Source organism: Euphorbia lathyris, chromosome 7 (assembly GCF_963576675.1).
Source record: "Euphorbia lathyris chromosome 7, ddEupLath1.1, whole genome shotgun sequence".
Lineage (NCBI taxonomy): Eukaryota > Viridiplantae > Streptophyta > Magnoliopsida > Malpighiales > Euphorbiaceae > Euphorbia > Euphorbia lathyris.
Genome location: NC_088916.1, coordinates 10,891,917 through 10,903,871, shown reverse-complemented (window position 1 = coordinate 10,903,871; position 11,955 = coordinate 10,891,917). Strand labels below are relative to the sequence as shown.

At 34.1% G+C, this 11,955-nt stretch overlaps 1 protein-coding gene across 15 annotated transcripts; it reads right to left on the bottom strand.

The window, feature by feature from the left end:
- Positions 1–2,197: 2,197 nt before the first annotated feature.
- Positions 2,198–11,343, bottom strand: LOC136201085 (uncharacterized). Of its 15 annotated transcripts, none has more exons than XM_065991648.1 (17): positions 11,134–11,343; positions 10,940–11,047; positions 10,746–10,841; positions 10,471–10,650; positions 10,130–10,368; positions 9,770–10,039; positions 9,584–9,676; positions 9,382–9,498; positions 7,657–8,602; positions 7,396–7,470; positions 7,145–7,281; positions 6,913–7,071; positions 5,170–5,273; positions 3,677–3,855; positions 3,328–3,552; positions 3,103–3,243; positions 2,198–2,992 (listed from the first exon to the last, which is right to left on the bottom strand). In XM_065991648.1, the coding sequence occupies exons 1-6, from the start codon at positions 11,279–11,281 to the stop codon at positions 9,770–9,772; spliced, it is 1,041 nt and encodes a 346-aa protein (XP_065847720.1). In that variant the 5' UTR covers positions 11,282–11,343; the 3' UTR covers positions 2,198–2,992; positions 3,103–3,243; positions 3,328–3,552; positions 3,677–3,855; positions 5,170–5,273; positions 6,913–7,071; positions 7,145–7,281; positions 7,396–7,470; positions 7,657–8,602; positions 9,382–9,498; positions 9,584–9,676. The 15 variants fall into 15 exon arrangements, with proteins under 15 accessions (XP_065847720.1, XP_065847723.1, XP_065847717.1 ...); XM_065991651.1 differs by having other exon boundaries at positions 8,255–8,602; XM_065991645.1 differs by having other exon boundaries at positions 7,396–8,602.
- Positions 11,344–11,955: the final 612 nt, after the last annotated feature.

The window sequence follows — 11,955 nt, the reverse complement described above, 5'->3', positions numbered from 1 at the left end:
TGAGGTTGAGTTAGCCATGCAGTCTCTTCGTGGTAGTGGGGATTTAGTTGATGTTTGCTTTTGGTGTTCGACAACCGATGGTCCTTTCTCTGTTGCCTTATTTTATCTTTGGTTACTGTAATCCATGGTTGTTCATCCTATCAGTTTAATTTGGCAATCATATATTCCCCTCTCGCATTCTTTCATTTGCTGGCGAGCCTTTAGGGGTTCCATTCCGACATATGACCTTTTGCAAGCACGAGGTTTGCTTATGGTCTCCCGTTGTTGTTTCTGCCAGAGACAGGTGGAGTCTATTGATCATATTATGGTAGAATATGCTTTTCCTTATCAAATCTGGAAGAGCATTTCGGCTTTGTTTGGTCGTCGTTTGACTATGGTGCATAGCCTTCAAGAGATCATACTTCAGGCCATCAGTTTCCAGTTCAGCTCGCAGATTCTAGCATTAATTTGTGGTGTAGTGCCATTGTTCATGTGGTTTGGGTCATCTGGCAGGCACGGAATGAGAATTTATTTAACAATGTGGTCCCGAGTATTCATGTGTCTCTTCGGTTACTTTGGAATCGGATCCGCGATTCTGATCTGACATGTTGTTACCGTAATTCTTGACAATTGATCCTTGGCTAATCTTCCAGTCACCTGAAAACTACAATAGACGTCAGAAAAGGGGAGTGATTTCCGGAGAACCCTCTCTGATGTTAAAGTTAGTGATATTACAGAATATCGAGCTAACACAATTATAGAAATAGAATTCTGATAACTGAAAATGAGATACTTGGGATTTTAGAATGCATATGCTATTTATAGATAATTTGAGATGCATTTAAGACACGTGGCAGCTCATGATAGGCCCTAGGATCCTATCTTTGTGTGCCAATGTATTTCTGAAAGTGAGGAGCTTGTGTTTGGAATCCAGCGCGTTGATTGATCCACGTGTCTGTAAACACTCTTCCGAATATGGCATTCGTCGATATTAAGATGTCCGAAACTTTAACTTTGGTCAAGATTCAGCCAAGACTAACCATCACCATAATCTTGAACGGGCCAAGGCCATCTGAGATCTTCGGGTCATGATATCGCTTTCTAATAAAAGCCTAGATGACTTAATACCATATCAGATGTCCCCCTAGTTAAAATATGAAACTCTTTTAGATTTTCCGTGAATGACATGCGGAGTGTTCCTTTTGCACAAATAACGTCATCGTCATCATTACAGAGCCGTCATATTTAAAGACTTGTAATAATGACTGACTTGTTTGCTTATATTCCCAAGATAGATGTTTGAGCTGCTTATGCCTTTGATCTTATAAATCATTCCCATTCTCCAAGAGCTCGCCTTTTCCGATCAAGGACTTAATATCTCAATTTGAAATATTAAAGCCTTAATGTGTTAAAAAAATACATTATTTAATATATACATTTAAAATATTGAAGGGTGAATCAATAAAATATAAATTTAACAAAAACTTAAATATTTTTAACACTTATAGCTAGGAACAATTTTCTCCTACTGTCTAAAATGATGCAAACTTTACTTCTAATTGCAGCCAAGAGCAATTTTACTTCTAATATTGGAAAATTGGGTTATTATGAAACACAAATATTTTATTTTTCTTATTGTGCACCAATTGCATATCAGTTGGTTTTAAAAAAAGATTTTATATTTTTTGTGATTTAATAATAAATTGAAGATTAATATTTATAAATTCAATAAAATATTTGAATTTTTTGCCCCAACTCTACAAAAGGCATTATATATTTTTTTATTCACGTCTAACTATATGTTTGTATCTGTTACTAATTAGTGATAAAACACGCTCATGTAAGGTGTACATGATAAGATTCATGATTGAGAAGCAAGTTTGATGAATTATTGCTTAAATTGACCCAACTTATCAACGTGAGGGATAAAATTACTCTTGCCTACCAACCGTTAGAGATAAAATTGCTCTTGACTCCCAATGTTAGGACTAAAATTATAAAGCTTTCAAGTGTTAGAGATATTAATCATCAAGGTGCCAATTAATTAATAAATTATAATTTTGTACCAGTTACAACTCTTTAAGAAAAAAAAATACTTAAAATATTAATAAAACATAAGGGTGATTTTCAACAAAATATAAATACTACCACTTAGAAGAACCGGCACACCAAAACAAGCAGCTCTAAAAGTTTGAATCCAAGAGGTTTTTGTAGGATATGAGGCAACGTGAGGATATTGTATTGATAGTGATGTATATATATACAAGCCCTAGCTAGCGTAATTACAATTATATCCTTATACTCTATTACCCTCCCGCAATTTGAGCCGGGGGTTTACAAAGGCTCAATTTGGAGCATAAAAATTGAAAACGAGCTTTGGTATGTGGTTTGGTGAGCAGATCAGCGATCTGATCTTTGGTGGGAATATATTGCACGTGGAGTAACCGTTTAACAACCCTATCTCACACAAAAAAGAAGTCAACCTCTATGTGTTTGCTGCGATGATGAAAAATGGGGTTGACTGTTAAGTAAGTGGCAGAGATGTTGTCACACAGCAAGCGAGGAGGCCGAGATAGAGTGATACCAAGTTCCTGAAGTAAAATGTGCAGCCAACCAATTTCTGAAGCACCAGTAGCAAGAGCACGGTATTCAGCTTCTGTAGATGATCGAGCTACCGAACGTTGCTTTTTAGAGGTCCAGGATACAAGAGATCGTCCAAAATAAATCGCATATCCAGTGGTGGATTTGCGATCATCAAGGTTGCCAGCCCAATCGGCATCAGTGTAACCATGCAGCAATAAAGGGGATTGACGATGGAAAAAGATACCGTGATCCTTGGTAGCTTGTAAGTACCGAAGCAGCCTTTTTACTCCCTGCCAATGGGTCAGCGTCGGAGCATGCATGAATTGCGCGAGCTTATTGACAGCAAATGAAATGTCTGGTCGTGTGAACGACAAATACTGAAGACTTCCCAATATACCACGACAAATACTGAAGACTTCCCAATATTTACCTATTTTCGATCCAAATAAGAACCCTGGTTATAGTCGTCGTTTGGTGAGAGAGACGGTTTATGCGGCCCTCAAATAAAAATAAAAAGAACGTAACTGGATAATCACTTACTGCCAAGAAAAATCACCAACAAGCATTCAGTCAGCATCTTTATCCTCATAAATGAGAACATACTCAGAGCCATGAAGCAGATCCTTCAACTTAGTCTCACTCAGCATCTCTCTTTCTAAAGAACCATTAGTTCCATATTGACTTGATATCATAATAGAAAAATGTAGAATATGAGTTCACAGCATATAAAATACTACTAATTTTCACAAAATCCACTTAACATACCTATAGTAAAGCAGCTGAACATCTTGTCGAAGGTAGGAGACAGTGCCTGATATGCAGAGTAGTTACACAAGTCCACTTTCCTTAAATACCTCTCCATCCATACTTACCTTGATGCACAAAGCACCATGCACTACTTTTCCATCCATTTTTTCATTGTTATTTGATGAGGTAGCAATGGAGTTCTTCTTACATGACCTGATAGGTGGCCAACCCACAACCTTTGCTCTGAAAAGGAAGAAAGACTAGATGTCATTCCCATATTTAAGAGGCCTGGAATAATGTTTCAACGCATAAGAAGTTAACTAGTAGTACATAATTGAGCTAGAGCAAGGTCCCTCTCCAGCCTTACTTGGTCGCAGGAGTACTATTGTTGTTAGCAGCAATGTGGTTTGTTCATGCATCATTTTTACTGAGAGGCCTTTCCTGTGATACCTTTGGAGAAGCTGTATTTTGTGCTTTAGCTGCCCAAATCCTAAGCTTTTCATTCACAGAACCCTCTTTTGTTTGCTGAAATGATATTTTTCTGCACTGAAGAGTAGTAACCATCATTTGAGGGATACGAGGGGAAGAGAGGCTTCTCATCAATTTTGGTAGAGTTTAACAAACAAAAATCTGAATTCCTTTCAGGAGATTGGGACCCTGTAAGCCCCAGCCGTAGCTCTGTAGCTTTCAGATTTAGTTTATTGCTATAAATTAGTAAATCAGACCAGTTTACTGGTTCATTACTTACTGGTATAATAACCAGTTTGGTTTATACAAGTAAACTGGTATAAAATCATTTTACTAGTAATAAACTAGTAAACTGGTATGATAAACCAGTATTTTGGTAAATTTAATGGAGCATTTGTTACTTGCATTGAAGGGTAAAAGCACAAAACATCTTGAATCAATACTAAGCATGTTAAAATTATAGATTAGAAGTTTAGAAAACATAGTTGCTGTACTGGTGAACATGGAAAAGTTCAATCAATAAAAACAGGGCATGACATTTGATAGATTTTTCAATGCTAGATCGAATAGAAATTTCCATATGGAGCGGAGCTAAGAATATAAGAGCTAAACAAATACTAATTCTTTTGTATAGAGATCAACTTTATTTCAGCATGTATCTGTCAATAAACTTCATATTAAACATATGTTCAATAACTTAAACATGCATAAAAAGTATAAATGCAAATTCAAGAGCATGACACTAACACCCATAACCATATAATACACATTCAAATTCATTTCTAAACACATGAGAAGCGACTAAGATCATAATATAGGCGACTATTTCAATGACATAAAAAAAACCTATTTAGCACTAGATAATCAAGAAAAGGTATTCATTTGACACTAGAAATACTATTTATAAGTTCTAAAAAAACAAGTTATAAACTTCATACCTAGATCCACATACATGAGCAACATATAAGACTTACTTTAAGAATAATATGTAATTGTGTTCGAAAATTCGATCATTCAAAGAAGCAGACCTTTGGAAGTGACTGCAAGTATGAGTCAGGAACATCCATTTCGGACAAAGCAAAACCGTTAGAGACATCCAGGAAACGCAACAAAAACTCAGTGGAAATGGTGTAAGATTGCAGCAGCAAAAATGCCAGGGAAGCCTAGGAAATTATAGTAGCAAAAAACGATAGGGAATTTTATGAAATTGTAGCAGCAAAAATGCTAGGGAAATTTGAAGATTGCCGCAGGAAAAAATGATACCATATGCTCAAAATTTGCAGCAATAATGCAGCAAAAGACTCAAACAAATAGTAGTAGAAAATTGAACTGTTTCTTTAGAGATGAAATAGAAATCATAAATAATAATGGTTAGAAAGTTCAGAAATGTACCATAATCATGAACTGTTTCCTTGTGAGGTGCAAAAACTCTGCAAATTCTCTGATACCTTCCTTACTTTTATGAAGTTGCAAGATAAGAGGAAGCGTAGTAATCCCTGCAACCGCATTTCAATAGATTACTCTATCAATCCCATATGAATAAAGAAAAACATGAAAAAAATATAAGTTATCTAGAGTATCAGTTGCAGAAGAAATGAAAGATGTTAGGACATTAATCATCTTTCAATCTCCTTAAAAGCTTGGAAGACCACCTCTGAACACGTCTCTTCAATGTATAACTAACGAGTCCAACTATAATAAAAATTGCACAGAGCTTCAGAAACTTGATTTCTTCGGTTCTAAATTTTATGAATGTTAAGGTTATCTTAAAATTCTAGAAAATTTGAAGCTTTTTAGTGGTTTTTTTTCTCACTTTTTATAAGAAAATCGACATGTTTTTTGTTCTTTTGGAGATAATGAAACATCAAATATACCAACTATTGCTGTCAAATTATGTTCTGTTACTTGTGAATTTTATTTTGTGTTGTTAAGGATAATCATTTTATTAAGAAATCCCATCTTAATAGATGTAGATTACATCAGGAATTCTTTGGAAAATACACATTGAAGCAAGCATTTGTGAGGATAAGTCTATATATTCAAGTAGTAACTCATGACACTGAACTTAGATTCCCATTTTAAAAAATGACATTTCTGACTTAAAACGCATTTTCCATCAAATTAGAAAGTAAAACAATAGGATGATGTGCCAATGAAAGTATTGACGGAATTAAATTCTTTAACCAATATTTATTAGAACTATGTTACACGGACACTTCCCTTTAGTAGCGTTTCTTGTTTCGTGTCTGTGTCCGCTTGAAGGCTATTTTGTGAAGGTTGTGTTTTAGAAGTAACATTTCCCGTGTATGTTTCCATGTCCGTGTCCGTGCAACATAGTATTTTTACAAGGACTGCATGCAACTTGTGTCATAAATAAAGTAAATTTCTTAAAAATTAATTTTGAACTGTTATAATCCAACATAATTGCTAACTGTTTCTATAGACTGAGATAGAAGTTTTAACAAGTTGATGTCTAAAACTGGAAAAATTTTGGAACATCTGAATGCTTTATTTATTTGAAGTAACCAATACTTTTTATTGGTTGATAGCATTCGATGTCTAGTTAGGTACAGAGATCTCAAGCTTAATTTTTAGACTAACCATACAAATAAACCCTTGAACTTTTAGGATTTTGATGATTGAACCCTCATCATTTGTTATACCAAATTATGCTCTAAAATTTTAATTTTCGCACATCGATCGAACCCCTAACTAACGGCTTCTTTAGCTAAACTGTTAGTTAGGGGCTCACTGTGTGTTAAATTAAATATCAGAGGCTTTATTCTTTAGAAACTTAAAGATAATAATAATAATAACCTAAGAGACATAAGATGCTAAGGCACACCACTAAGCATTTTAATATCCTACAAGAGATTATTCAAACAATAAATTGGTATAAGATTTTGTTGAAACTGCCTTTGAGTGAGATATTTATGCTAACAAATTGTATAATTATTCAAGGAGTCCTATCATGTTTGTTTGGCATCTTAGCTCACATCTCTCAAAAATTTCATCAATGGTAAAAGTGCTAACCCAATTAAGATATTAAAACACGAGATAGAAGAATTACCCTCAAACCATCAAAGTGGATAGCAGTAATGAGCTTGTATTTAGAGGCTTTAGATAGATGCTTACCATAGGTAGCTTAGTCGAACAAGACCATGTTGTTGACCTTCTGCATTTTCTTTCCTTTGCTCCACTTCTTCTTATTCTGCTTACCTTCTCCAGATTTCACCGGCTTCGATGACCAAGGCGGCTGCAGAGCCTTATCCTTCTTTGGCACCTACAAAACAACTTTAACATCCAATTATTAAAATCAAATAGTATGTAGAAATTGACAATGAGGAAACACAGATCAACAAAATACCATTGATCAGATGCAAAGAGATTTGAACAACAAGAAGAGAAGGAGGTCGATGTCTGGATTGGATTCATAATCACGAATAAGGATGTGATGCTAGCCCAATTAAGTGTAGCTAAAGGGAAAAAAAATTACACCCAAATCTAAGAGAGAGAAAAAACAAAAAAAGTGGATTGCAGTATCAGAATCCAAATAAGATGAAGGGTTGTCATTTATTGAAGAATCGAGTAGGTAATTAGAAGAATCGGAGAGCTTACCTTAAATTGCAATAGCATCCTTCCAAATTGAAACAGAATCAAGCATTAATGGTTGCTGTAATGAAAAAGAAAACACTGCAAACAAAACCCACTATTTATCTCTTACAAAATAATGCACAAATGAAGGTGGATGGGTTAGAGACGACCATTCATCACTACCAGGCCATATTGATAATCTTTTTTCAAACCTAAATCAGAGAATTTTTTTATTGTAAAGTTGAATTAATTAAAATAGAGAGACGCGATGAAGATATTACATACTGCAGAGAAATAAAAGAGAGAGACGCGATGAAAAATTTATCCTAAAGCTCTGCCAGCTTCTTGTAGACTGAACTCTCTTCTCTTTCTTTAGGTTCCGGCACAGAGTGATAAGATGGAGAGCTTTCTAGGTAGACTATCGTTGAGAGGGAGGGGGAGAACTACGATCGAAAGTTCCCAATTTGTCTGTCTCAGTTGTAGTTAGGTTTTCATGTTTGGGGGTAATTTGGGTTTAGGCCAATTGTTTTAGGGTTAATTTGTTTTATTCCAAATATTTGGGGGGAATTGTTTTAGTATTGGAGGGAATCTTCCGGCATTTATTTTCGATTTTTTGTGGGTACTTTCAATAAATTGCCACTAATGTGTATATAGTTTAGTGGGGAACATTAAAATCCCCACAATATATACCATGTTTTGTGACGAAATTGGAACTCCCCACAATATATTCTATTAACTATGGCGAAATCATAAATTCACCACAAATGTTTATGTTTTATGGCGAAATCACAAAGTCCCACAAATGTATTGTAATTAGTGGCGATTTAATTTTCTCCACTATTTTTTCCCCACAAAAAGTTCGATTTCTTGTAGTGGTACTTACCAAAGTATTTTGTGTACTCCTTGAACTGTTTTCTTTTAACATTACTTCCATCCTTCTGCAATACGATTCAAAAACCAGATGTCTCTCCAGCTCTTGTTCTTCTTGCGCCTTTCTATGTCCTTCTTGTGCCTTTAATTCAGCTGTCAGTCTTGCAACCTCATTTTTAAGCGCATTAACTTCATCACTTTTACCATTAGACATCATTCCTCTAGTACTTGCTTTATATCCCAATCCCTTACCACGAACATATCCCGATCTAACTCCCAATACCTGCTGTAGCACATGATCTGGTGTGGGAATAGACTCATTATCATTTATTGGTTGATCCTCAACCCTTTTCATATCTTCCTGCATTACGTAAAATAAGTGAAATTTAATAAACCGAGTATAAAGATATGAAACAAACTTAGTCATAAAAAGAGTACCTAAAAGAAGCCTAAACATATATAATGGTATAGACCAATCAATCACCAATTGTCTCATAACTCAATCATAAACATCAGATCATATATAATAGAGATTTCGCTTGAAATTAGATTCAGGGATAAGGTACCAAAATAGGCCTATGGTTTTTGGAGAAGCATCAATTTAGGCTCTATGTACAAAATAGTACTAATTTAGGCCTCGATAACAGAACGAGACACGTTATTGATATTACACATATAAATTTTCCCAAAAATCATAGGCTTATTTTAGTACCTTATCCCTTAGATTTAAGAAAATAAATTTCAGCATTATGTAAAGTTCACAACCTGCACATTCCATATAAACTAGTACATTAGTTCTCCAGTATGCTTTAGATGCAGAGTTCTACATTAGACTTTGGTTTCTCTGATACTAAAACAATAATTACCTAAACCATAATGGTAATTATAATGGTTAGGATACTCATGCTTAAGACATTGATAAATGACCAAGTAACAAGATTATATTCTGAATCTAAAAATGTCATAAGAACATTTCAGGCATGCCAACCAAGTACAAGAAAAGCAACGAGTTTTGATGATTATATTTGTAAATCAGAATTGCAACATCAATAAAAACACATAAAATAAGCTTATGAAACAAAGGTTAATCTAGTTTGACAAGTATACTAATGTAATTGCTTAAAAAGTTCTATCACTTACATAAATCCTTCTTGATTCTGAATCACGGAATGTATTTTGTCCTTGGTCATCTATAATTCCATGAGTGGCCTTCCACACATCAGAAGCCTTTGGCAATTCGCCTAATTCCTCATCCATCTTCAACATTAATAGTATAATCATCTTAAAAGGAACTAGCCAAAACTTTTAAAAATAATTGATAAGAGTTGCCCTATATATTTACCATTTTATACTCTACTTGTGCAAAAGGGGTTGGACCAGTTGAAGAAACTACTATTTGAGAAGCACGATTAGTTGAATTAATATAACTCCGTTCCTACAAGTAATGTGTAAGAAAACATTGATTTAAACTGAAAATAATACATACTAACCATCACATAATAAATGAAACAAAACATTAGATATTTACCTAAAAATCTTTGCTTCCAAAAACTTTAAGCATGTCTTTCCAAGCATATGCAGATAGTTCTTTAGGAACATGTTTCAAACGTTCATCATCATTAGTATACTTGCGATATTGGCTATGTAATTTATGTTTCCATCTGCGATATGCTGTCTTCATCTGAAAGAAACAAAAGTACTCAAACTTAGCCCTTTTCATTTCTGGCCTGTCGTGCTCGACCTTTCCTAACTCTTCACGCTTCTTCAACTTTTCATCAGTACTAACATCAAAATAGTCCTGTACAATATGTAATTTCATGAAATATTTAATAAAATTTAACAATATACACAATTTTTTAAAATTGGTCGTACATAAAATGATATTTACCTGAACCATAGCCCATAAACGGGACCTGTGCTTCTTTTCAATTTCATCCCAAGGCTCAGTTGGAGGTCCATAGATTCTTGCGCAGTATCCTAACCATGATGATAATTTATTAGAGTGTTTCCCAATTGGTCTAAAATATTTGCCGGGTGGAATGAAAACAACTAATTTGTTTTTCCTTCCATTGGTAAGTTTGTCGAGATCCATTCCTTTGTATGGTCCCCTACCACCAACTGATCTCCCTAAAAATAAGTAACAACAGTACTTAATTAAAAAAAAGAATGAAGATATTCTAATTTTTCGTATGAAGCGCTAAAAAATGTTAAATTAAAAATGAAACAAACCTCGAAAAGTTTCAGAATTTTCAGGGCTTATCTCTGTGTCTGATGGGCAAGGATAGTTGGATTCATAATTATCAATGAGATTATCAGATTGTGGATTGTCAGAACCTTGCAAGTGACGAGCACCCATCTCGGTAACCAGTTCATTATCAGCATTGTTATTTAAATTATGCCTCTTTTTGTCTAATATTATGTAACAAACAAAGAGTTATTATACATTCTTAAAAACATTTATAAAGAAACTCAATAAATGAAAATTATAATAACCGCAACTATACCGAGAGTAGATCGACGTAGCGAAGAATGCACGCCTTCATCATCAATAGTAGCACGTGTATGAGGACTAGCCGATGTAATTCTTTTATTTCTTAAATCTTAATTGATAAAATAAAATAATTATTAGATATCATAAATAGTTTATTCATATTAAATACAAGCATAGAAAATAAATCAAAACTTGAATATAATGTACCGTTTATTGGCGCAATAGATGATGGTGTCTGTGCAGCTGCATTTCTAGTTTCATTAATGTTAGCAGCACCATGTACCTGCTTTCCTCTTAAAATTTGTCTCCATCCCTCTATGAAACAAAATTTAACATATATAATATCATACACCATTATAGGAAAATAAAAGTTAAATGATTAAAAAATGTTATCTTTTTACCTTGATTTGCATCTAAAGTAGGCATTTCTTGACTTAGTGACGGGAAAATTGTATCTTCATCGGAATAATCATTTAAGGTAGGTGGGTGAGGTTTAAGTATCGGGTGTAATCTCCTCTCGTACTTCTTGCCCTTTTTTACACTCTTCATACTCTTAACAATTCAATTAACCTTTTTACAACCTGGTACAAATAATTTCTTAGTCCAAAAACCATTCACATAAAATACAAGCTTCATAATCAAATTCTTTCATGTATTAAACCAAACATCTAAAAACACATAAACTCATAGTTTTGGCTGCCCCCTATCAAAATTCAAAGTAGATTTCATCTATAATTATCGAATCAATTATCAAATGTGCTATTCCGATTCTCAGAATGCTAAAACTCGAGCAAGATAACCACCAGCTACTACAACATCATGTGTCAAGTAGAAAAATTAAGATTGCAAGTGATAAGTAGAAATCATTTTCCAACTTCATACATCCATCTTCACAATTGCATCTCAAATAAAACAGTAGTTTCCAGAGTTTCTCTTTTTTCACATATTACATAATGGAACATTTTTTCATTCGTCATTCAAAATACAAGGATTATCGAAAAGCTGGTCTATTGGTAATCATCTCCATATCACTAATTATCAGTTGTCTTTGATGGTCCCCTTTATGTTGTACGGGCAAGCAAGAAACAAGAAACGAAGCAAGAATGACACAAGAAATGAAAGAGAATAACGAAATAGGGGAAAAGATAGTGCAGGAGAAGTGATTGGCAAACATGAAAATAGCAATTCTAAACAAGTCAAAATAATTTAGAAGGCAAACAAAT